Source organism: Leptosomus discolor, chromosome 4, assembly GCF_034619465.1.
Source record: "Leptosomus discolor isolate bLepDis1 chromosome 4, bLepDis1.hap2, whole genome shotgun sequence".
Classification (NCBI taxonomy): Eukaryota; Metazoa; Chordata; class Aves; order Leptosomiformes; family Leptosomidae; genus Leptosomus; species Leptosomus discolor.
Window position 1 is genome coordinate 57938582 of NC_141394.1, and position 26973 is coordinate 57965554.

General features: G+C 39.7%; 1 protein-coding gene across 1 annotated transcript; it reads left to right on the forward strand.

Annotated features, from left to right (window-relative positions):
* Nucleotides 1-2996: 2996 nt before the first annotated feature.
* On the forward strand, nucleotides 2997-26138 carry TMEM156 (transmembrane protein 156). The gene is made up of 8 exons (XM_086464823.1): nucleotides 2997-3096; nucleotides 7532-7813; nucleotides 9222-9229; nucleotides 9430-9604; nucleotides 11597-11704; nucleotides 15761-15865; nucleotides 21666-21770; nucleotides 26041-26138. The coding sequence occupies exons 1-8, from the start codon at nucleotides 2997-2999 to the stop codon at nucleotides 26136-26138; spliced, it is 981 nt and encodes a 326-aa protein (XP_086320949.1).
* The last annotated feature ends 835 nt before the right edge of the window (nucleotides 26139-26973 follow it).

A 26973-nucleotide genomic window follows, 5' to 3' on the forward strand; every position in this document is an offset into this window, starting at 1 on the left:
CCCGGCACCCCCTCCCTCCCTCCCTCCCTCCCACTCCGCCCTGGCGGCAGCCAGGGCTCCCGCTCCGCCGGGGGAGGCCGCGGGCACAGGCGATCCCTCCCCGGCGCTGACGGGTCCCCACGGGCCCCGCTCCCGGCCCCTCCCCTGCGCGCTCGGGCGGCTGCGGCCCCAGGGCCGGCCGCGCACGCGGGGGGAGGGGCGGGGCGGGGCGGGGCAAGAGGACCGAGAGGCGGGGCGACGCGCCACCCTCCCGCCCCGCCGAGCCGCCGGCTCCGCCTCCTGCCCTAGGGCGGGAGGCACGCGCCGCCGCCAGCCAACGGCCGGCTTCCGCGTGCCCAAGGGTAGGGGCAGCGCGCGGCCGCGTGTGGCGGGGCGGGGCGGGGCGGTGGCTGCTCCCCTCAGGCTGCGGCGCCGCGCGCGCTGCGCTCCCCCTGCCGGCGGGGCGGGTGCGTCGGCGGGGGGGCAGTTCCCCCTTGTGGGGTTTCTCTTGCTTAACGCTGTAAAAGGCCTTATTCTTCCCGGGGCACCTGCCCGTCTGCTAAATCCGCAGAGCTGAGCATCCCGCCCCCCCGTTTAAGTGAAGTCAATCTGCAGTGACACGCAAGGCACCTCAGGACCCTGGCACCGGTGATGCTGAGGCAGCCTGTACTTGCCATCTGACAGGCAAACACGCTCCAGCCTTTCCCGGCCGTGTTATGCAGCGCCTTACCGGTGACCTCTGCCATCCAAAGGTAGAATAATTTTCCAAATTAATAGGCTGTGTGACAGTCAGCTGTGCGTCCGACTGATAAAATTGATTTAAGGGTGCGAAACGTCATTGCTGAGGCATGGCAGTACAAGTGTGATGCAGTAATGAAGTATATACTGCTTTCTTTGCCTAACTGTAACAGAATGTGGCCTATGTATCTGCGCACTTTGTCTGTCTGCCAGTTCTCATCCCAGCTGACTTCAAACATTTTAGTCAATTTTAACTACATTTGACCAAAGAATAGAGTTTTCAGAGATACTAATTGTTCCAGCTGTGTAAAAATTATTAGCTAGGTGGAGGGAAGCGTGTCCCCAGCAAGGAAAACCCACGTTTTCCAGGTCAGTTGGCAGGTCAGGCCACACACGCGTGTGATTCTGCTAGTTTACACACACAGAGCTGCCGAGGGTAGTAGCGTCTAAAGCTTAGGGTGTTCCTGGGATGTGCGCACAGATCATATGTGGGCCTCCTGAACTCAGAAACTAAAGGAAAATGAGTCATCACAATAGCCCTAAAATAGATAGTCCCCGTCTGCTTACTGCAGAATTCTTGGAAACCTTCTTCTGTAGATTCTGAAACTCAACGTATTGCACCGGCTGTTATTACACCAGGCTGAACTCGAGTGTGATCCTATAGGGCAATTTCTGTTCTGATCTTGGGCACTACCAACAGCGATGAAAGTCTGAATGGGTCAGAAAGGGATAGATACACATATCACCTGCCAAAGTCTTCCTGTTATTTTCCAGTATTTTCTCTACTCCTTCTGGGCAGAAAGGATGAGTGAACACCATGCAGCCTTGAAAATGGGAAAATATAATAACTGATACAGAATATATCAAAGGGGCAATGCAGTCTTTCACAAATTGGAGCTAATTTGCTAACAGATGACAAATACAAATTGTGCAGTATTTTATTTTTTAAATTCATACCTATGATTTTTTGTATCCTGTTACTTCTGTTGTATCACACTGTCAAAAAAAACCAGTTCATTTTGCTTTGGTTTCATTGCTTTCATTGCATAAAAGTGCTACATTTAAAATATCATATTAGCAAATTTATGTTCACTACAGCTCCATTGAGAGTCTTTCTAGAGAATGAATAGTGTATTTGCTTCCACCTGGCTTACTGACTTTCTGAGGTAACTAGATGACAAGAAGGGCATTTCAAGTTTGTAGGACATTTCTCATTTTAATTTCAATAGCATTGCTTCATTTTGGTAGTACTCAATATTTAATGGGTTGTGGGAAAAACACTACATCAGAAGAGAGCTTTCTGAATTAATTAAACGCTTCATACTGTATATACTCTATATTTGAGTCAAATTGTTTGTTTTTACATGTGCATTATTCAGAATGCTTTTATTCGGAACATTTTAGAAATGTTCTTTGCAGTTTCATCTGTAAGAAGTAGTTATGAAATATCATGGTTGTCAGAATGAGAGACTACACTTTTTTAACTGGGAAGCTTTTTTTTAGCTGAAAAATTGTGACTATGATGTATAGAAATAATAATGGACCTGCCCAGTCTTCTTGTGGTGTAAAGATAGTAACATACACACCGAAGACGCTTTACAGATTGGCAACACGTCTGTTGCCTTTTAAGACCAGAGCAGGAGTGATAATAGGAGCAGCTCACACTCAGTTCATTGTACTTAGTACCTCACTTATTTGCCAGAGCAAATGATCAAATGTAATGATCAAATTAATAGTCTATTAAAGTCTTAAAGATTCTGTATTACACAAAATTATCTTCCCCCTACCCCCAGTGCATATGTGTATAAATAAAACAATAAAATCTCCGTATCTGACTCGTGTGGTTCTGGCTCATTTTTATAATGAAGGTCTGACTAATTTTTAAAAGATCTTCTCGGCCAAATGAGAACAAATTTCCTTCACAATGATGATTCTTTTACTGTTTAGAAGGTACATGAAAGCGGCCATTAGTGGATGAAGTTCTTAAAACAAAACTACCACGAATGAATAACATAGTTTCTATGCATGATTTTTCTCTTTTTTTCATCACGGGACATGAGTTTTATCTTCATCTTATTTAATTGGAATCATCCTCATCTACGCCAATGTAAGAACAGAACTTGGCTCTCTACAATTTAACATAACGAGAAGTAAAAAGAAAAATCGTATTAGAAAAAGGAAATGAATAGATGTTATTTTGCATAAAGTCTGCGCTGAGTTAAAAGCTAAACCAGGAAGGAAGTTACCAGCACTATGCTAGATGGGAGTGCTTCAGTGACATGTGCTGGCTTTTGAGAAAATCAAAAATCTTCAGATTAGTACTCGGAATAATTACCATGTTTATTTTATGTTTACCTGAATTTTTCAAAATCCATGAAGGTAGGTGACCAGCTTTTAAAATAGCCTTTTATTTATTCTAAAGTCTGATTGCAGTTGAAGGGTTGACATGTGCTTTCCTAAACCTGATAGTTAGGATGCTGTGCTCCTGTGGACTTTGCAAAGCCTACAGATTTTTTTTGTTAGATTTGTTACCAACAGAATTAATTACATGTGATCATTTGAAAAGAGTTAGTCATTTGTTTGTGTACACTGCAAGGTTTTTGGTAAGTATTTCCATGCAACTGTACTTTTACTATCCTCATCATGAAGACAGCAGTTAAAAGTGCGTGTATTCTTTTATAGCAGGTACTCGTGTCTTTAAAAACAACTTTTTTTTTTTTAAGTTTCTATACTTAAATGCCTATAAAACTTTGTACAATTACTACCTGGTATGAGATGCTGTCTGCGAAACAGAGAGGCAGTGGTAACCTGACAAAAAGTAGAGTGGATTAGGTGTAACTGAGTGAAGCAAATCATTTAACGTAAATGCCAAATACATTTTGGTGATGCTGAAGGTCGATACTGGATTGAGGGTGGATGCAAAACACACTTGTTTAAGTTAACACATTCAGTGCTTTCTTAAAAACCCATAAATAAATTAATATTAAAATAGTTTTGTCACATCCATTCATAAGTAAGCTTTTGAATAGATAAATGTTATAATAAAAAGCATCCCTTTGACAAATAGCACGTGTTCCCAGGCACCATGAAAACAGTTATTCACGAAGCATGATCTTCTGAAAAACATTAATATAAAAATACATCCAGATTAGGTTACTTATATTTACATTTCTCTTTTCATCAACCACAAAGAATTAATGTGAATGTAACTAGAATATAATTTAGAGATTTCTGTGTTTTTTAAATGAACGAACTTGGTAAGCTGTCATAAGTTTTGAATATCATATAATCGATGAGTGAGTTTAAGATGTTGGAATAATTAATATTTTACCTTCATGCAGAAGTAATTAAAGTATTTGCTAGCACAGACTGTGCAAATAAACAATGACATGATTATCACCAGAAGAAAAAATTGACCTTACTGTCAAACATCAAAGAGTAATTGCATTTTTCCATGGTAACTTTACTAGATTGCTCTTTCTGGAGGTGTGTTACAGTGCAACAGCATGATCACTGCAATTCTGATATCTGCATACGTTCTTAATCACAGTGTGTCTAAAATAAGATTGTGAAGTATATAAGCAGAATACAGCACAGAATTATATTTGGAAAATTAGAACCATTGTTATATTTTACATGTTCTAAAAACTATATGACTATATAACCGACTGTATAGCAATGTCCAAATTACACGAAACAGTAAATATGTTGAACTATTTATTTTGAAAATTCCAAGGAATTTGAGTCTCTGATTTATTGAAAAACTTCAGTTGAAAACTGGTTTTGTTTTGGATTTTGTGGCAAACCTAAAATGCACAGGATTTGCTGTAGATGTTTCAAATTGCTGGTTACCCCATGAGGCTTCACCACACAGAGTTGTTGGGAATCTGTGAGATGTGAAACACAGTCACTGTATCTTCCTCTGTGAGAGGTTCCTAAACGAGTGGCAGAGACCTCTTAATTCTGCAGGCTTTTCTGAGATCACATTAACATTTTGAGTACTTCAGGTTTTTAATATAATCTCTGAAATGGCAGGCAAGAAAAGTATGCAGATGGAAGTAAGTGAAACTTGGATGTTTTATCCCAGGGGAAGTTCTAGCATTAATTTTCATTCCATAGAGGGAATAAAAATGGAAATTTCTCATTAAGCAGAAATTTAGGGGGAAATCATTTTGCAAAAAAACTAAGCCTTTAAAAATTTATCAAAAGAATACAGTTCAGCACTGCCAAAAGTGAAATGTTTCCTTTAAATTTGTAAAGCAACCCAGTTGTTTGGTTAGTAGTCATTGAACCTTTAACCTACATTGCTTTAGAGTAGGAGGCTGTCGTTTTGGAGTCTGGTGCTCTCAAGTCCAGTCCTGTCTTCTGGGTCCACCTACTTGATGGAGTGTATATCTCCTTTAATCTGTCAGTTGTGTACTCCCCAACTTGTCCTCTAGGCCATGTATCTCTACAATATGATGTGACAACTATAATTTCTGCAAGGAAGTAATAAAAAATGCAATTTTATATACTGCTGAATTGATTCAAAACAGAATACACAGCTCAAATGAAAAAAAAAAAAGCCAAGCCAATTCAAAATTAAATATTTATGATTTTCTTAGTGGGAAGCAAGTTTTTTATAAATTCAGATATTCCCTGTGAAAAATCTTGTTTTAATGGAATTGGATTTTCTACGGAAAACCATCCTGTAAATCGAGGCTTAATAAAAGAATTTCATAATCACAGAACTTCCTAACATTAAGCTTGTGGGTTACAGATCTTTGAATATAAAGCAGTTTCCTGGAGATACTTTGCATGGTTTCATCTCAGTGATCCTCTTAAGTCTTCAGGCTGTCTGCGTTCAGATTTCGTGAAACCCTTTCCACATTTCTAGTGCTGTTTACATTTGGGAGGGTGCTTCCCAGCCTGCAGGAAGGAGCAAGCCTCTTGTGGATATGGCTCTCTGTCTGCCTTGTCATCCACTGGGAAAGTCTAGTCTTTGCAGCCCTGCTTACAGTGTTCAGCAATAGATGTCCCTCCCTAGAAAGTCCACAGCCCTGTGAGCTGGAAGAAAATGAAGTTTACTGATTCTAGATAGTAATCTGATTTGGTTCCTCAGTAGAGATCTTTCAAGAGGACGGTAAACACCCTCCCTAACAGGACAGCATTCAAACTTTTTTCACTCGGATAATGTGCCTACAAGATGTCTCACAGGCAGCTTTGGAGCCTGTTTAGCTGTGTGTGAAGTCCAAAACAGACTTCACAGTGCAGAACGTAGGCTGGTGTCACAGCACAGTCAGTGGATTCGCAAGTCCGTTTACAAATGTCTTCGTGAAAAGGGTAAGGTGGGGAATTACCATTAGCTGACCTTGAAAGCTGTAGCAGTCGTTTTAGGCTGGTTGTCCAGATGCACACACATGTTGCCACAAGAGCAGAGTAAGCATTCAATGCCTGCTTCTGGCTCATCTCCACAGAGAAGCTGTGCACAAAACACCTCCTTCAGCCGAAGAATTTGACCTCAAGACCCTGCTCCTCTCCGGGTTGTGTGGGTCAGATCGTAACCATTTCAAGGAAAATGTTTTGTCTTGCCTCAGGGAAAGATCGAGCCCTAAATTTTGTCTGACATTTTCCTTTTTGGTATTAAAATGTTTCCTTACCTGTATAGGATTTGTATTTTACATTTCAATTTATTAAGTTTTATATGGAGTTTGTGACTCTCTGGTGTAGTGTTAGTAAAGTGAAGATAATTGACTATGGCGTTGGATTTTGGATTTTATTTCTGTATCCTCTGAAATCCTTCACTGAACTGTTTCTGAGGTCAGCCTGCTGCTATGTGGGCACAGGTGGCCTCTTGAAGCTGTCAGATGGCAGCTGAGCACTGGAGCAATTAAAGGCTATGTTTTTCTCTCCGTACATAAGGATTTATGAACATATTACTCCAATTACTCATCATGGGAATTAGATGCAAAATTTCCTCTTCATAGAGATTCAAGGGTACTACCAGAATTGGAAGCTCAGCTACAAAACTATAGGTTAGTGCTGCATCATGTCCTTGAAGTGGTTATTTGTATTCATAAATACATATTTCATGTTGGGGTCCCAGATTTTTTTATTCTTAATTTTTTTCATATTAAAAAATAGTTCAAAGTTAACTCAAGTAAAAATGCATGATTTGCACAATAAAGCCTTACTTTAATATGGAAGACAGCTAAAATAATGTTAATTAATAATTAATTCTGTGCGGTTTTTGCTACTTGCCAGAACTGCATTAATGTACTCTAGCTACAGTAATTTGGTACTGAAATTTGACTATGAATACCAAACCAATGGTCGTAATTAAGATTTGTGTTTGTTGACTGAATTTAAGAGAACGTGAAGGGTGTGGTCATAGGATTGAGTAGCATTTCTGTGTGTTTATGCTATGTGCTTTCAATGTTATTGGAAAGAAAGCTTTTGTTCTGATTATAGCTATTTTACAACATAATTGCACAGTTCCCCCTCGAAACATGAGTGCTTTCATCTTCTTTTCAAGTACAATCAAATAGGAGCAGCTTTGAAACAGGAATGTGAATAGATACCACCACAAATTCAAGTTAGTATTACAAGAGATTTCATGCAATTCAGCAATAAAATCCATCATCTAGGTTGTGGGAAGGCTCTGTGCTTGCTTTCTCTCACTTGTTGATGCATTCAATGTGCTGCCATAACCCTCAAGAAAGAAGGTGCGTTTCATCATGAGATGGTTAAAGGATCTGTTACATGATGCTTCCATGCACATATTCGTCCGTGAGTTCTACATGACTGGTTTTTTGTTTTGTTTTGTTTTTTACAGATAACACTGTAATGGTGTCATGCATGGATACCTGTTCATCAAATAACACCACTTTTCCACTTTGTACTTTTAACAATTCTTGCCAAAGATCAGCGCAACAAAGAAGAGAAAACCAGACTATTTTACTGAAGGCCATTGTAAATCATTCCAGTTTCCAAAATATTCCATGTATTTGCCAGTCCTCCAGGAGGGAACAACAGTCCCATACTAAACACACAGAGTGTGAATCCAAGAGAGATGTGACTGTTGATCATCAAGGATCAGGGTCAGTAGCTAAAAAGGGTAAGTAGGAGAAAAGAAATACTGAACTTTGAAGTAGTTAATTACAACATAAAATAGATTTTTATTTGGTAGTTAAGAGAAAATCATAATATGCTGCTGGTTCTCTATGGTCTTTGCAAATCTATGAACAATGTTTTTCTTAGCTTGTCTTTGCATGGCTAGAAAATGCAGGTTTTATGCCAGATTCTCAGTGGCATTCATTCCTGGCTGTCAGTGAAACATGTTGGTAGCCAAATGCTGGTTTCTTTTCTTTGAGGATCTTGTATAAAATCATGTGGGGAGTGTGTCATTATCTTCAGTTGGCTTTGTATTGCACTGGAAGGAGGGTGCTGTGAGAAGAGGGCCTTATCCAGCAGCCACCTGCAATATTTCTATTGCAAATTTGACCTCTGCCATCTGGCTATTATGAATGCTCTTATATCCCCATCTTTATTCTTTTAATCTTGCTATATTTTCTAAAATATTTCATTTAATCTTAAGGAGTTGCAGTTTCTGATCAGTTTTCATGCTGAATTTGCTTTTAAATGTCATTGTGGAACTGTACATGTAGATTGCTGATGTTACATGAAGATAGGTTGTGAGCAAGTATCTGAAGAACTAGTTCAAAGATGGTAACTATTCAGATGGCAGCTATACAAGACACAATTATTATTTTTGTGCCTGTAGTCAACGATACCTGCAACTGTGTGGTATCAGAAATGGCCTTGCATGTTTCATAGAAGGCCACACTGGGTAAGCACTGGCACAGCAATACAGAGAAGAGCTCAGCAACATCCACGTCCTTTCAGAGCAGTAGCAGTGAATTCCTTCTGTGCCATGTACACTCTCAAAGTATCTGGAAACTTTTGGGGAAGAGGATGCCTCTGACTTTTGCTTTCCTAACATTGTCAGCAACAAGGGCAACAGGCCAAGTCCTGAATATAAGGAATGCAGTTCTTTTCCAGCAGCATAATTTTCTTGTTAGAAATGGCAGTCTTAAGTATGGAAAATAACAAAACAAAAAATGTGTGGACAAACTCTGTTCTCAGTTATACCTACACAACTCTAACACTTGACAATCTCCCACCTACTTGTGTTTCTTGTTAATACTATGCAAGTCTCACAGCTGGTGTGGTTTGGAGTGAACAAGGACTTTCTGCAACTAATAACAGATAGACTAGATGTACACTTCAAATCTCTGTCATCATATGGCTTTTACTTATTTTTTGTTTTATTCATAGCCTGATTTTTGTCTGTTACCTTTGAAAACAGATGACAAAAACACAAAAAACTGAAAAGCTCTGAAGCTGGTAGTAAAGCAAAAAAAGGGCTATAATTTGCAGGGGAAATATTTTGTATAGATAAGTAATACTCTTCGGATCCATTCAGCATAATTCTACATGGTATCCTTTTGTCCATTTCGTCATAGTCAATAATGTAAAAGCCTACTGTATGTATCTGCAAATGAGACAGAGAACTTATTTTACTGTTTGTTCTGGGAGTTGTCTCTTTGTCTACCACGTTATATAACAGTGTTGTTTCAATTTTTGTTTCCAAAACCAGAAGGCTCACTTCAGGTGAAAACAGAAGATGTTATTTATTTTTATAAATATTTTAATTTCACTACGGTTTCTGAGAAAGAAGGAGTAGAGCATAATACTTTCTACCTGCTGGAAATCCACATCAACAATTCTATAGTTGGAGGAGGAAATGCAGCCGAAGAATACCTAAATGGTTCCTGTCTAGTGGCAATGATGGAAGACCCAAATGACTGTATAAATATTGCACTGCAACTGAAATCTTATGTGGAATGTAAGTTACAAAGGAGAGTCTGAATGGAAATCAAACCAGAAAGAATATCAATCTTGCAAAAAATCTCCAGTAGTAGTTCTCTGCTTTCTGCAACCATTTGAGAGTATTTAAGTATTTCACAAGAAGAGAATACAGTTTTGATCACCTCTTAGTAAATGACCATCTTTAGTAGGCAACTGACAGTTTTTATAGTGATTTAAAGCAAGTGTAGCTGTGGCTTTTTTTTTCCTAGAAGCAGCAGCACAGCAAAGCAAATGTCTCTACGGGTTTTTTTGCTTAGCAGTGACAGAATCACAAATTTCATGTATGAAAAAACCTGGAATTACTTTTTTCCTCTCCCCTCCCTGGTAAGGGCATAACCCTGTTGTCTTGGGGGTAAATTTAAAAATTCCTGTTAACTTCAGTGGCAGAAGAACCAGGAGACAGGTTTGACTTTTCTTAAAGTCATACTGCAATATCCTGCTATTACAGCCTTACTACAGTGCACTTAAAAGAGAAACCTTCAGCTGAACTAGGCTTAGTTTTCCCAGGGGACAGCCTGTCAGCTTTTTAAATTTCTCTTTGTGCTGCAGGAGTTTTTTGGCTGATTGCCTGACCATGGTCAGGGCTTCCAGCCTGTCTATATGCAACGCTGGCCATCTGGGAATTGCTGAATTATTATATTCATTTAGGTTTGTATGGCAAATGCATTTTATGCTGTACCTTTGCTGGAAAAAAATACACGTTTTGGAGTTGGCTAAATCTATGTTCAATAAGTCCAAATAAAATCCTAGAGAAGAGAGGGCAGCTTACTTTTTGGTTTTTTTTTTTAAGTAGATCTAGCTATGGGAAGACTATAGTCTGTAACTTGCCCTGCTAACTTGTGTGAAAAATATAAGCTAACCACCCTTTGGTAGTGGTGATTTACCTGAGAAGTAGTCATCTCAAATTAACCATAAAAATTAACAACACATCTTTTTTTCTATTTACTTCAAAACGAAGCTAAAGAGGTGCTCAAGGGCTTTTACTAAGCAAGGTTGATATACAAGTCATTACGAGTCACTACAAGATGGGGTAGAGTACTCTGTTTGAAAGGAGCCTAAAGGACTGTATAAAAGATATTTTTAGTTCTGAATTAGGAGGGATGAGCTGCGCTTACCTTAAAGAGCCATGGGGTTATTGGCAGTTACCTCAGGACTTCTCAATGGAGAAGATACACAAGGGAAGTTGATGTAGGTCTAATTATACTACCCTAAGTCAAGCAAAGGAAAAGCGGTTTGGCTATAGTGAGTAACTGGTTTTTTTATGAGTCATAGTAACATAGTTGTTTTTTTAAATAGTTATTTGACAGTGCTAAGGTATGCATTAACATGCAGCTGCCAAAGAAGTTTGAAAGGTCTTTTGAAAAACTAGGGAGGGAAGTTCCCTACATCTTTTCTCTGTGGTATATAGTCTTGGCTTGTACTAATTAGTGAACTAATTCCCTGCGAAATGTGGGTGCCTTTCTGCAGCAGCTGTTGTCCGAAAGAGCAGCCTACCTCCTACAGCCAGTCCCATGCTGATTCTGCCCCAAGGCAGCTTTAGTTAAAAGTACTACCCAGAGGACTCCTGTTGGTGGCATTTCCTCACTTTTTGGTGAGAAAATTTCTATATGTAGAATCTTACCTTCTCTACGAAGGTGGGCCAGGAGGTTAAGAATGCCAGTGCTGGACAGTGGACCAGTTCCTTCTGTGCTCCATTTTTCATTCCCTTAGCTACATATAGCTATTTCAGACATAGGGAAATAGATACAGGTGAAAATGAAGCTAAATTCTAGATAGGAAACAATTTCAGACAACAAAGAAGGCTGAAAGAAAAAGGTATAATCTTCTCTTTTGTTTTAAATTTTTATCTGTGATAGATGATCCCTATCTGGGATAGGCATGGTCCAAAAACCTACCAAGATCAAATGTTCTGCTTTTCTCTGCCAGTCATTTCCTGCTTAATTTTATCTCTTCTACATTTTATGGACAGATCCAATGTGTATGACGAAGATCATTTGGCTCACTATGATTCCAGTAGTTTTTGTGTTTACTATTTCAATAGTCATCTACAAAATAGTCCAAGAAAATGAACAAAACTGTAAGTAATAAAAAGTTAATCTGCATTAATTTAAATTGCTGTGCAATGAAAAATCTATTAATTTACTGTAACAAAGCTTATTAATTGATTATTAATGTGGTTCAGACACCAGTATTTTAATGGCAATATGGTAAAAGCTTGCTATAGAGGGACTGAAATCCTCTGACGATTCATACTATCACCTCTCACCTCTGAATTGTGGATGCAAATCCAAGCTTGTTGATGGTGAATGAAATACAGGGGTTTTGACAGATGCTTTGTGGGCTTAGTGATGTGAACTTCTGATTTCAGACTGATTCCAGTAGATAAAACAATTACAGTTGAACCTTGTTGAAGGTCTTAAGCAGAGATTTCCATGACCAGTATAAGCAGCTTGAAATACCCTTTTCTTCCTGAAGATGATTCATCTAGGTCATGGTCAAGAAAAATTACAGGATAGATATGAGGAGATATGCACTCAGCTGTCTGTCCTGAAAACTGGTTATCTAAATTCAGCAGTGGTGTAATCTCATAGAGGTCGCCAAACTGTGCTGAGTTAAGCCCAGATAACATTTCTTCTCCTTGCTGTTACTTCAGCAAAGAAAATATTGGTGTGATTTCTGTATCGACACTATTGACTACTCTAAGTGATTAAAACTTTGCTATGAAAGAACTTGTCCTTAGTTCAGAGGCTGAAACAATTGTTTCTACAGAATGCCTTCGGCAGCCAAGACAGGATCTTCCTATGCAGTTCACTTGGGATACAGGCTGAAACTGGATTTACAGTATTTCTTCTAGCAATACGCAGTGAAGAAAGCGAGAATAAAAATGTAGGAGTACCCTGAGCCTGCAACTTTTGAGCAATCAAGACAAAGTCCTCTGCACAAAAACAATGCAGAAAATTGATTGCTTGTCAGCTGCTGGTCCTTGTTTTTTCTCCCAAATCAAAGGGGTACAGTGAGCACACTCTCACTCATCAGTGTGAAAAGAGTGTTACTTAACCTGTTACCTTAGATGATAGCTCTTAGATGCTTTCACAGCAATTTTCTGAGACTTTCTTCCGGTGTCAGCCCTGAGTAGACAGAATGCCTCTGGATAACCAGGGTTTAGTGGCTATTCCCAGGCAGATGTCCATTTCCCTTGTGGTCCAGAGCTGCCGAATGGAGACCTTGATCACAGCGGTAATAAAAAAATGATAAGCCATGTCCATTCCCCAGTCATCCTTACTGTATCCATAGGCAGTTTGGTAATGAAAGAGCAATACAAGTCTAGCTTTAATCATAACTGAACAGAAGGAAGAGGAGTGCCCACGCACAAAGTGTTTCTGCGATTTTTTTTTTTTTTTTGCATAATGTAAATATTTTATGCATATATTTTTAATGAATAAGTGAAATAGTTGCTTAAAATGGCAAATCTGTGTCCCCCCTCAAATGATTAAAGACAATCCTGGTTAAATATGTGATCTTTTACTTATTGCTAGAACCAGATTCTGAGACCTATTTTATGGATATAAAAATCCCACAAAGTGTAAATTAAGTCTTTATAAGTGGGCTATTAAAGGCTCTAATTTAAAGGACTTTCATTTGTAATTTGAAAGCTACCTATAAATGTCATGGGTATGATTTTCTATGCTTAGAATCATAACATCCCATTTTTAATGCATAACTATTAGTAGTGATGATTAATGATTTACTGCCTTTATTCTTAAACATCAGTTTTCTATTAAATGAAAGTTTTTCAGAATTGTCATAGACACAAGCAAGGAGGAAAAGATGCCCTTTTGAGGTTTATAATTACTGATTTACTTCTAGAATACATTTTCTGTTAATAAAGGATTAGTCATTTTATTAGTTAAAATTATAATATGTAACATTAAAAATAATGTTGATATATTACTGATAAAAAGACAAGCACATAAAAATCAGATTTAAGGTTGTATTCCTTATGTGTATATATTACAAGGCTACCGTTAATTGCAAGTCTACATACTGCTTTTTTCGGTGGCACCCAAAGAACACAGCAGAATATTACTATGGGCCTAAAACAGCTGCTAAAAATTTTGCCAGTCATAATTCAGTCAGTAGTTTCTCTCTTAATTTCTGAGCACCACTGAAAGCTGTTAAGAAATATGGAATTATTCATTTCCTCTTGAGACCTTGCAAGACCTTGCAGAATTGCTAGGCAGACTCTGAGACTCTCTGAAACATTGATTAAGTTATTTCCATGACTGCATAAAATAAAATATCCAAATAAACTTGGTGGATGTTACAACCAATCCATGACAAAGGAGCTAAATTAGAAATCAGTCCTTTTCCCTTTTTCCTTCCATTCTTCTCTTACGACTGCTTGCAGGGCTTCCTTTCACATTAACTCTTACAGTACACGCTTAGGGCTTTGGTGCATTAGATCTCCACTGGCTATTCATAAAAAAATCATGACCTAAATAATGCCAATTTAATGAATTTCTTAAAGCTGAAGTTTTCCAGTTTTCTCAAAAAGGTAAAAATAATTGTGACGTAGAATTGGAGCGAGCCTGTCATCAGAAGCTGGCTGAGCCCTGAATTGTTGTCGTTGTAGAACAGGTCTGCCATAGAGCGCTACATAGAACCATAGCAGCTGCACAATCATCTGCAATAACCCCACCAAGAGCACTGTATTAAGAGAGCAGCAGAAGGATGGAAAGACTGAGGAATTTATGTACTGGGTGCTGAGGAACAGTCAGAGATGTTCAACCCACCTCTATCGTTGTCCTGGTTTCAGCTGGGATAGAGCTAATTTTCCTTCTTAGTAGATAGAATAGTGCCATGGTTTGGATTCAGTGTGAGAATAATGGTGATAATATACTGATGTTTTTAGTTGTTGCTACGAAATCAAGGACTTTTCAACTTCCCATGTTTTGCTAGTGTGTAGGAGCACGAGAGGCTGGGAGGGAGCATGGCCAGGACAGCTGACCCGAACTAACCAAAGGGATATTCCACACCATAGAGTGTCATGTTCAGTATATCAACCTGGGCGGGGGAGGGGAATGGGCTGGGAGGCGTGGATTGCTGCTTGAGCATCAGTCAGTAGTGGTGAGGGATTGCATTGTGCATCACTTGTCCTTTTCTTGGGTTTTATTTCTCTGTCTCTTTTCACAGAATCATAGAATTGTTTAGGCTGGAAATGACCTTTAAGAACATCTATTCCAGCCATTATCCTAGCACTGCCCAGTCCACCACTAGACCATGTCCCTAAGCACCACATCTACACTCTTTTAAATGCCTCCAGGGGTGGTGACTCAGCCTGTTCCAATGCTTGATAACCCTCTCGATGAAGAAATTTTTCCTAATGTCCAAACTAAACCTCCCCTGGTGCAACTCAAGGCCATTTCCTCTTCTCCTATCACTTGTTACGTGGGAGAAGAGACCAACACCCACCTCACTACAACCTCCTTTCAGGTAGTTGTAAAGAGGAATAAGGTCTCCCCTCAGCCTCCTTTTCTCCAGCCTGAACAACCCCAGTTCCTTCAGCTGCTCCTTTCATTATATTCCTTTTCATTATTATCATTATCAAATTTTATGCTGCATGGTGTTTAGTTGCTGGCTGTGGTTAAACCACAACACTCTCTTTCTCTGAGTGGTGTAGAGCTTGCTCTCAAACTGTGCTACCAAAGGTGAACAACACCCCAGCCCACACTTGCAAAGAATCTGTTAGCTTCCTAGGATGCCAGTAAACTCCATCCGTGCTATTCCACTGTCAGCAAGGTGAGTCTGAACCTGTACTGGAACGTGTGCTTTTTTGATAGCCTTCTAAAATTTGATCAAGGTACATAGTATAGAAAAGGGAAGGAGTAATTTGAAAGGGGCAAAGCTGAACGGAATTTCCAGAAAATTTAATTCAGGAAAATATAAAATATCTGGCCCTTGTTTTTCCTCATCATGTTATTTCAAAACCTTCCTGGTTTTTGTTGGTTGTTTTTTTTTTTTTTTTTTATGGAAGATGTTCAACAGTTTAAGAATGAGGGGTTTACTAGCTTTACTTCTAATCAGTGCTGTATGTAATTCTATAGCTGAGGATAACACATTTCATTTTAAACAGATTGTAAACACAGAGTACCAGCATCAGTTTCTTCTATTCTAAGAAGAAAGCATTCCAGACATGCAAGAAGAACCATATCTGCTACTAAAATTCATCCTTTTCCTGGTAAGTAATATAGAAGTAAAATAAAAACCTAACAACTCTTGAGGCATGAGGAGGTCAAGAAAGACCTTTTAAGTATTTCCTGTCAACAGATGCTTCAGGGTTTTTTCAGAGTTAGCTTGATCCTACACAAATTTGATCTGGCTTATGTTATGGAAATATTTTTCTATCACAAAGAAATACATCTGACAATAAAACTCTAAGAAGACTTACGTATATCATGTGGGAATGCTCTCCCAAGCTTCCAAATGTGTTACATTAATGACTTTGGTCTTTTTACCTCCTTTTAATTTCTGATAATGTTGTGTGCCACTTTTGCGGTTTGGCAGCTGAGTGCTTTGTGTGTGTATGAAAAGTATACAGACATGTACACGTGTGATGTATGCTTTATGCATTTATGACTCTTGAAAAAATCTGCTACCAAAGGATGGAATGGATGGCTGTAGCAGGACTCAGAGAATGGCTCTGCTGGCACTTCATAGCCTATTTCTAGGGAAAAATTCCCACAAAGTACAATTTTCTAGTTTCAGATAAGAATTTCATCTGAGAGTGTGGTGTGTTCAGCACAGAAAAATTGAATGGCATGGCTAAACTCAAAGCTTTAGTTCCAGAAATTATGATTTGGTAACAAATCTCTGTGTGAGGGGAAATCAGCAGCTGTAGCTCTGAGTGTTACTGATACTGCTCAGAGAGTCATATGCTTTAATAAATGCCATGGATTCTGGTTTCACAAAGGGAGCTCTATCTTTAAAAAGATTAACATACAGAGTAATAACTGAATGGCAAACCATCCTTCCTGCAAAACAAGAACAACTACATAGCCAGCAAATGAAAAAATGGTTTTAAATTTGTCTAGGCTTCGGTACATTGCGGTTTGTCTTGTTAGTTCTTCAGGAGTAGGAGGAGACTCAGTAATTTCTCTCTACAGCACAGTAACTCATGGCATTTCAGTTTTACCTAGAAAAGAGTGAATAGCTCCTTGTCTGACTGTACTTTCACGCAAGTACAATTTACACTCCTTGCTTTTAAAGCACTGGCTACCTCTAAGATATATTTATGAGCTCATTATTTTCATCCCACAGGAAAGGAATTATATTTCTGACATCTTTTGTCTTTAACAGCTTCACTAATACCGTGACTGTTTTATCAGCATGTTCACAACAGCATTTTTAGTGTTGTAAATCCAAAGGCATTTTTAATGATGGAGTTTTATGGAAATTCAAGTCTAGTTTTACTAAATTTTACTGAAGAGAATATGCATCCCTTATTGGTCTGTCATTCTTACTTCTATGTTCCTCCCACTTAAATCTATCCATTTAACCCGGAAAGATGTTTAGTTGTATGAACTGCTATAATGGGTTTTATTTTAATATGAAATTCCTCCACTTCACACACCGTAATTCCAGTAAATCCAATCAATTTCCTGATTTATACCAATATAATTTAAAATGGAATCAAGACCATATGAACAGAGTTTATTCTTTTCACAGTTGCTAAGTTTAAGATTTGCTACTGTGATAATGGATTATAAATAGCTATAGATGACTTCAGCAGCCCTTGATAATGTTTTCACTATCATTAGTGGATAGCTTGGAATCTTGAAGCAAAACATTGAGATCCACTGAAGACAATATAACCACTCATAACCATAATGGGACTGAATAACTATATATCTGAGAGGATGTGACAGTATCTCATATAGATGAAAAGATGTATAGGTACTACTAAAAGGTTATTCGAAGTTCAGAAAGAATAAGGGAAGAAAAAGAAAGAAACCTATGCTTGGAGAATGAGAATGATTTCCTAGGTAGGCTCAGGAAATCACTATTTTGCTATCACTGTGGTCCTACAAAAAGATAATTTACAGCATGGATGCTAGTTTTGTGAAACTGTCAGTGGCTCTATGTCCATGAATCATTACCATAAATTCCGGTGGCTAGAGGAAAGGAGGAAAAAATTACAGTATGTTCTCTAGAGTAGGATTAAAATTACAGCCTTCCAAATTCATGGTACTACAAAGGATTAAGCACATGTAGTGAAGATAGGGAAGCTTTAAAGCATTCTGGTCATAAATGTTGGCTAAACATTGCCTGTACTGTTAAGCCAAAAAGGTGTGCTCTAGAGCATGGGCTGTACAGAGCACCTTTTCTAGACTTTGATCGGGTCCTGCCATTGTGTCTGTGTGAAACAGTCCCTTGAATGGTAGGAATTGACAAAGCAGAGTAGTTGCCCTTAAATGCAGCCACAAGAGAAGGGAGAGCATACAGGGTGCTTTTTCTTTGGTGCAAGAAGTAAGTATTCTTTAAGTGGCTGATCTGTATTTCCAGACACAGAGTGTTTTCAAATCAAATAGGACTTGATAGTAGTAGCACATGAAACATAATCCATAGAAGAAAATTCACAGAATCACAGAATGTTAGGGGTTGGAAGGCACCTCGAAAGATCATCTAGTCCAACCCCACTGCCAGAGCAGGACCACCTAGAGTAGGTCACACAGGAACACGTCCAGGCGGGTTCTGAATGTCTCCAGAGAAAGAGACTCCACAACCTCTCTGGGCAGCCTGTTCCGGTGCTCTGTCACCCTCACAGTGAAAAAGTTTTTCCTTATGTTCGTGTGGAACCTCCCATGCTCCAGCTTGCACCCATTGCCCCTCGTCCTATCATTGGCCGTCACCGAGAAGAGCCCGGCTCCATCCTCCTGCACTCGGCCTTTACATATTTATAAACACTGATGAGGTCACCCCTCAGTCTCCTCCCAGCCAAAGAGACCCAGCTCCCTCAGCCTTTCATCATAAGGGAGACGTTCCACCCCCTTAATCATCTTTGTGGCTCTGTGCTGGGCTCTTTCAAGCAGTTCCTTGTCCTTCTTGAACTGAGGGACCTTTGCTTTGTGTTCACGACAGAGAATCTTAGGGAGATTCCCACATAAGAGACTTATTGCAAGAATTTCTTTAAGGAGTTTTCTCAAATTGAAAAGGCAATAGAAGAGGTTTTGGAACAACTTAATAAATTAGTAGTAGCAATTAGGAGGGCTAGACAGTATTCCCCACAGTGTTTCAAAAGAACTCAGACAGAAAACGCTAAACTGTCATGTGCAGCTTACTGTTTAGATCAGCCTCAGTTCCAGAGAAAGCGAGGGCAGCTGTACTTACTCTGCTGTTACTCCTTTTCTGTAGCCCACTTTCCCTAAACCACTTTAGTACCTTTTCCAGTGCTAGTAACTGATTAAGTATAGCTGTTCTCATATAGCCGTATCTTAAAAAAAATAAACCCGGGAACGTGGCACAGAATCACTTGTTGGGAGCAGGCCAGTGTGTGTGAACTGTACAGTACATTATGGAAAAAAAAAAGAAGTTGGACAGGAAACAGAGTGCATAAATCAGGGTGTTTAATACCTAGACTGAATCTGCCTATCAGGGTCTTTTCATATGGAAGTTTCATTAATATAATTATATTGGTTATACTTCAGTGGGAATTTGTATTACTAGAAGTCTACCACTCTAAATTCCCATTTATACCTTCTTTTCCTAGCATAAGAATGACATTCCTTGTTTATTTTTATCCTATTTTGAAAGCAGCTTAAGGTCTATTGGAAAAAAAAAGCCTGCTCTCATCCCTGTGCTAGAGTGAGACCATGCAGACAAGGAATCATATCGTTAATATCATCATGCTATTACTCCACAGTCTGCGTGGGCAACCTTAGTTCAAATATAATGCCTTGTTCTACATTGCTCAAATGGTACACTTCTCTCATTTTCAGTGATTCTCCACTGGCTCATGGAGTCACAGTTTGGTTCCTTACATTTCAGGGTACAAATACAGGATTCCTTGACTTCACAGTAATGCAAAGTTAAGTCTGATGGGTGGTAATTTTATAACTCATCCTGAAAGAAAGACATTGCAGGATCACAGTGACAACCAGGATTCAGAGAATAAAACCTCAGGGTTTCTGGCTGGCAGCTGTTTTCTGGACTGTTTAGACTTTGTGACATGCATAGCGTTTGATGTAAGCAGGCTTGACAGCTGTAATTTGCACATAAGAAACAAGAACACAAATTTCCTCTCAGTCATTTGAATTCCTGTATTGTTTTCTGTGCTATCCTATTAAAATAATAGTTCCTCTCCTGCAAGATTAGAGGAAATAGGTGAAATTCTGCCATCTCTCTGATATGTTGCTACAGCTTCAGGTTAGTTGACAGGTCGGAAACAGAGGTAAACGCTGGCTCGGTAGTGTCAGGGCTGGCATCCCAGCGAACTCAGACTCACTCCTCCTTGTATTCTGCAATGTATTATCTTTTTAGCAAAGAGGACAGGCGAGACACATCTTCTACAGCAGACAATAGATGCAAAGCCAAGAAAGGAGAAATTTGTTTAATCTTGGCCAAGAACCACCTATTGGATTCTGAACCTTCTCAGTTCCTGACACAGCTGAATAGGCGTCTTTTCCTCTGCAACTTAGATTAATAATGCTGGGAGAAGCAAAGCTTGTCGTAGTATTCAATATTTAACATGGACTTATATGTTTGTGAGATGCATCATTTCCAGAGAAAAATGTGAAGCATTATTACCACTTTGGGGCTTTTTAAATCTTTTTGGATGGGAGGATAAGATCTATAGGATGCAGGTAATTTTAGGGAGGTTTTTATAGCCCCTGTATGCTTTCCATAGAGCACTGGTGCCCAAGGGGCCTTTTTTTCTGCTCAGTTTGCATTCATGCAGAACAGTGTTATGCACAGGCTCTGAAGGGAGTATCAGCCTACATTTCTGTTCTCTCCAGGTTCATCCTCAGGATGAAACAAGATCTGTCGGTATTTTTAAATCTACCCCAGTTTTATTTCAATTTTGCTTTTCATATTCAGTTGCTTAATTACCAAGATCCAAACTCTACTTTTTAATTGCATTTGTAAAGAGAGAAGCCCAAATGATGTAGTCAGTGGAGAAGGGATGTAGCTAATTATAAGTGGCACAGTCCATCCTCCTGGTATGAACTCAGTAGAAACCTATTTGTACATTTACAGAAGTTATGAATGGTCAGGGGTAGGATGGATCTGGAGTTAAAATGCGATTTGTGCTCTACAGTAGTTCTTTAAAAAAATGCATTGGATCAACAACTCTGAGTTCATTTGCCTGACAGTGCTATTTCTGCATTTCTCTATCTGTATCCCAGCAAGGTACCGTATCAGGATCTGTGTTGCCAGTGTGCTAAAGGTACCACCACACCTCTCCCTGCTTCTGAGGTGCATGCTGTCATCTTTGTTAACCACTGGATGATAGCAAGCTGCTCCCCCTGCGTGTATGACAAGTTAGCTGAGGCCACGGCCTGTGTCCCTGAGTGGCAATCTGGGCTGCTCTTGTGTGAAAATGAATCAGAAAGTTCACACTCCAAATTTCAGTTGTTTCTGCTTAACTGGCCAGCTGCAGGTTTTTGTATTTTGGGAGACTCTTGTATAAACCTAAATTTGCATGCTTTTGTATTTTCACTAGTAGTAAATTTTCCAAGAGCAGTTTAGTTGCCTACCTCCAAGCTGCTTCCCAGGGAGACTTAGGATCAGCATGCTGTAGTCCCACTGGTATCAAAAAAAAAAAATTTTGTTAAACATAAAACAAGATGGTGCTTTCAGGAGCTCCCAACATGTATCTGTGTCTGTACACCCTGAAATCCCACTGAAAAACTGGCTGTCCACCTCTGCCTTGTGTTCAATAGGTCTCAATTATTTTCAAACGTGCAGATTCAATGTTTAACGCTTTACAGATGTATTTGCTGCTCAATAATATGGATAAAAATAATTTTAATTTTCAATAGTGAAAACCAGCAAACAACAGATTCCACTTACTGCAGAGACCACAAAGATACTGCCCATAATTCCTGAACAAGAGCATTGTCATATGGGTGCATCAGCTGTAGGAGGTAAGTAAATATCTTACAACTCAAATTATTCTGTTTTGCCTCATATTTTTAGAATTAATATTACACAATATCCGCTTGAAATAAATTACTACTTCTTCTAGCCAAGTATATGAGATGACAAACTGGAAAATGTGTTTTGCGGGAGCTAGGTGGCAGGTAAACAAAATCAATTTTCCTTCTGCTACCAAGAGTCATCTATAAACTACTGTGTTAGCCTTTTAAATCCTGTGTGTCCCTGAAGGCCCCAGTGCAAATTCTGACACTATTTTTCTGGTGTAGAACATTGCATCCTGGACTTCACCATTATGCTGGCATTTGCTTCTGGCAGGGGCAGAGGAAAGAAGTAATTTGCAAATGATCTCTGAGGAAAATCACGTTTGAAATAAATAGTTTGCTGATCAAATTCCCCAAACAAAAGAAATCAGTCACTCTGTCTTTATTACACCAGTCAGAAGGAATGACATGAAGCTGGTTTCAGCTTGGAACTAAAACTGGTCTCCCTCTTCTGAACTTTCTCCAGCCCTTGTACTCCAGTAATTGTTTCAGGAAGTCCAGATGTAAGGAAACAAGTCGGAAAATAAATGTGCAGTAAAAGATACGTCTTCCTGGCAGTGCTTGTAATGCCTACAAACAGAATCGATGCTCCTGGGATAACTAACACAGATGTATATCAATTGCATAGACGAGGTTATGGCTAATTGCACAGATTATGTTACTGTTTATGGTGAATTTTTCAGGTTAAAACCTTAAGAAGGTCATTCTTTACATCTATGTAAATTGGATGCAGTTTTATTGGAAATTCAATGTCATGTCATGCTATCTGTTTAATGTGTCAAAAAAATTAATGTACTGAGAGCGGTTTGATTGTTGTGCTTCACACGGAACCATAAACAATGAAGCTGTATGTTGAGAGCAGAGCTAAAGAAGGAATTTTGAGCAGCGTTGCTGACAAAAGATGAGGTACTGCCATCATAAATTAATAATTGAGCTAGATTATTGTTTGGCTTTTGAGAGAGACTAGCTGGGTTACAGGTCAGCGTATTAGAGTAATTAAAAATACTGACCACTTTTTAAGTGATTCCCATGCATAGATCTTACGAGGACTTACAAAGATGACACATTGTCATTATTATTATTCTAAAATGAGGATACCAGGAGGCAGAAAAAGATAACATGACTTGGGAAACCCGTGACACAGACGAGAGCACTTCTCAGATTGTCTGAGTTCGGCTGTTTGCCGTGTGGATGTCACGAGCTTCTGCTGGGTCAGCAGGGCCTTTTCCAGAGGCCCCATTAGCCTTTCTGTAGGGCAGCTTCTGCCTTTCTCCAGGGACTCCTCCCAACCGCTTCAATACTAGACCATTTCTTTTTCTGATACCCGTCAACTCTCTCTCAGGCAAACCTTTATCTTCCCATATCTCTGTCTGCCATGTAGCTGTCTGTCTCAATTGTTTCCTGTAAGAACACTTACTCTCAGGTTAAAAATAAGACATTTCCAAGGTTGTGATATGAAGTGTTGCTAAGGGGGTGCTCACTAGTATTCAGTGCCTTCACTTATACAGTTTTATGGCTGATCAGTAGCATGCTTTGTCCTTCCAGGATGTTGGTTTCACCAAAACTCATCTTTAGAAGCAGGAAAGAAAAGTCATGGCCCATGCCTGTGCAAATTTAACTTTTGTGTTCCTAGAGGTGGGAGTTACAGTTGAGACTGACCTGCTAGCACTCCTTTTGCTTTCATTATCTTAAGTGTTATGTGTCAAAGGGTAGAAAGAAGGAATGGAACAACTTTGCAGATCTTTGGTTGCTCTGTGAGATGATATATGAGATCCAGGACACTTTGGGACGAAGTTATCCCTTTCCTTAATCTCTGGGTCAGCGACTGAAAGAAAAAGATTAGGCATCTTGAGAAAGCCCAGATACCTTGTTCCAGTGCTGTGCTGTGTGGAAGCAGGCTTGCTCTCCAGGTTGTACCGCAGTCTGCCTGTCAGAAGGACTGCTGGCAGTGAGGTGAAAGCTGGGCGTGATACGTGGGGTTAATGCCAAATACATGAAATCCTAATGTTACATGACATTGTGTGGAAAGACTATTAAAGGGTGTGGCTGGAGAGGCAGGAACTTAGATCTAGATCTTACCTTTCATCATGTTAGGTTTTGAACAACATTTCTCAAAGGAATACTGTGTCAAAGCTAAATACTCTGTGAAAACCATAAAAGCACTTTCTGCTTTAGTTTTGCTTCACTTCCTGCAAAGAAACGCTTCCCCCTTCATCTGATAAGGTCAGATTCAACTCATTACTACTTGTGTTTGCGGGTGGCTCAGTGGCTAACGGCATTACAGTTACAGGAAAGCTTGCTAGCTAGAAGTCTTTTTGGTTACTTAGGCTGTGGAAGGAGATTGTGGTCTGCTCTTCTTGTGAGCACTAGGGTTGTCTCTATGAAGTCTCTAGAATGCTACTGGAGTCTAGTTTGCTCAGCAGGGAGGAGCTGGCTGCATTAGAGGTGCTGCACATGAACAGCTGAGTACTGAGACTGAAAAATGCCATGATGATTAAATTCCCCAATTTGACAGAGACAGCTGTAGACTACATCAATTTGATAAAAGCTGTTTTATCTGAGAAGGAGGTGGGGCAGAAATAAGAAGTGCATACCAGGAGCTTCTTGATCAGAAAGCACCGTTTTTGTATCACACTACCAGCTGCTCCACTCAAGCACGTGCATCTCAGACAACTGATGCAAGAGCCTCAAACAAGGAAGGGTTCTAGCCTGAGCTAGAGACCTGAGAGAGCTCCACTGGGGATAGCGCGAACTTCTGCTGTTCTCTGCTTCAAATCTGGCTTCCGTCCTGTTGGTAAGAGTTACCTCAACGCCTGCCCCAGGTGAAACAGGCAAGACAGGGACAGGCAAACCACTTCTGAGTTATGCTTTTCCTCATTTCCAGCTAGCTGAAGCTGCACTCGGAGAAAGCATTAAACACAGCGCAGTGTTTATGTGAATTCTGTGTAAGGAGGCCAGCTACACCATAGGTAATGTAGGTATAACAGCAGCTGGAAGGAGGGGGAAATGGAAAAGCAAGGACCACTCTTATCATCATTGTTGTTGCTGCTGAGCTGGAGAACTTGCTGATGGCCTCAGCAATGGCCCTTAACCCAACACGTTGAAAGCTGAAAGGCTCAACAACATTGTTTTTAGCCACAGGAATTTAGTAAGTTAAAAGTCCAGATCGGACAGGAGAGCAAAGCATAAGGTGTATTGTTTGCCTGTTGCTCCAGTCTGCAACAGGGAAGTATTTGTCTTGCTGGTAGATGGAGAGAGATAAATAATCAATGATACATTGCTACTTTCTGCTGATTTTTTCTTTTTATGTCAGAAAAAGACACATTTCTTTCTAGAAATGTCTTTTTAATGTCTTAAATATAAAGACAATGCTGTTGATCATAGAATGTAACTATATTGCCAAACGGACAAACGGACACACACATGTGTGTGGTCATGTTTTTCAATATGCTTATACTCTGTGTGTGTGTGTGTGTGTGTGTCTGTCTGTCTGTGTGTGTGTGTGTGCGCCCAGAGTTGCATGCCCACGCTCTGTTACTTACTCTTCACTGGTTGCTATCACACTGACAGCTAATGCAGCTAATAAAAAGTGCACCAACTTCTACACCCGTACATTTGCCAAAGGGGCATCTTTTCAGCATGGGTCACTTCATGTCTCTGTGTATTTTCACAGTAACTATTATTACTACAGTTGAGTGCTGAAGTTAAGAATCCTCCTCCGTTTCTGCCGTCTCTCATTAAACCACCATATTAGCAACTGTCCTGGAAAAAATGAAGGAGCCAAGTGTCTCAGGTGCTTTAAGACAGTCCTCTCTTTACATATGACAGCTGGAGATGTATTTCCTTAGAGCTGGCAAAAGGTGACTAACTAGTTACTGTAAATTTCAAGGCTGCTGTTTATTTAGATACAAAGCATGAACATGTAATTCAGGGCAAATATTTGCATTCAGGGGACAGCATGCTAGAATAAGGCTCTGGAGACCCAAATTTTTCTCTCTCTGCCAATGACACCATGTTACCAATCTGCACCACGATAAGAACTGTTTATCCTCAGCTAAAACAGAGATTGTGTAGTGCTTTTCACTTACAAAACATTACTTGCATCAACTGGTACTTCTAGCTTTAAGAGCTCTACTTGCATCAGCTATTATTTTAGCAGCTCTAAAATGCTGTGGGATGTATACCTGGGTCTGCTGGTTGTTTTTTTTTTTTGAAGGGCCAGCAGTGAATACCCTCATACCCTCTTCTGTGACAGATGAAAAGACAGAAACAAGAAGCTGGACTGATAGCAAGAAATCTGGGAGACCAGATTAGAAGAATAAATACTGAATATGTATATTGAAGTGAGGCTACTAGCTCCCTTACTTAAAGAAGTGTAGTGTGTGAAACCATAGAGGACTAACATTTCTGAACGCACTTGATTCAACAGGCATTCCCTAAAACAATGGGGGCAAAGAGTAATTGGAGTGAGGAGTAAAAGTGGGCAAGTAAGAATCATATCACCATGCCCATTAAAACACCCCGATATATGATGAACAGTGTGTCTGAAGGTGTTGGAGCATTCGAGAAGATGATTTTGCTGATGGTTAGCACTGAAATCGCTGTTATGTATGGAAGGTTTTGGCTAAACTTGCCCTTGGAGGCTTAAGAAAGCCTGTCCCAAGGAGTGACTTACCTGGCCTCGTGGCAGTCTGTCTTCCCCCAGTGGGACGGCTACGTGGAGTCTGGGTGGACTAGCTCTGCAGGGCTCACTGGCTGCTTCCACACCAAAGGTGCACTCCAGTCTTTCAGTGGTCGGGGCAGAATAAAACTCACATGTATATAGCACGAAGCATAATTGTGAGCCCTGTCCTGCAGGCAGCACTTCTGTCCTCTGCCTGTTTAAGGGGAAGCACCATTGTATTCTCTGAATTAAAAGAAGCATTAGTGGATTTCCTGACTGACTAGGGACAGAACAGTGTTCTCTCTTATTTGGGGAAATTAGAGACAGACACAGTCGTGACAGTTCCTGGATGAAGTGCTGCCATTTTATGAGCAAAGAAAGAAGGAAAATTCAGTGTCTTAAAGGCAACCGTTGTGGATTTTTTTTTTTCCTTTTTGTTTTTTTTTGTAATAAGTATCAAGTGTCATGCTCTGGGCTGTTGTTAGG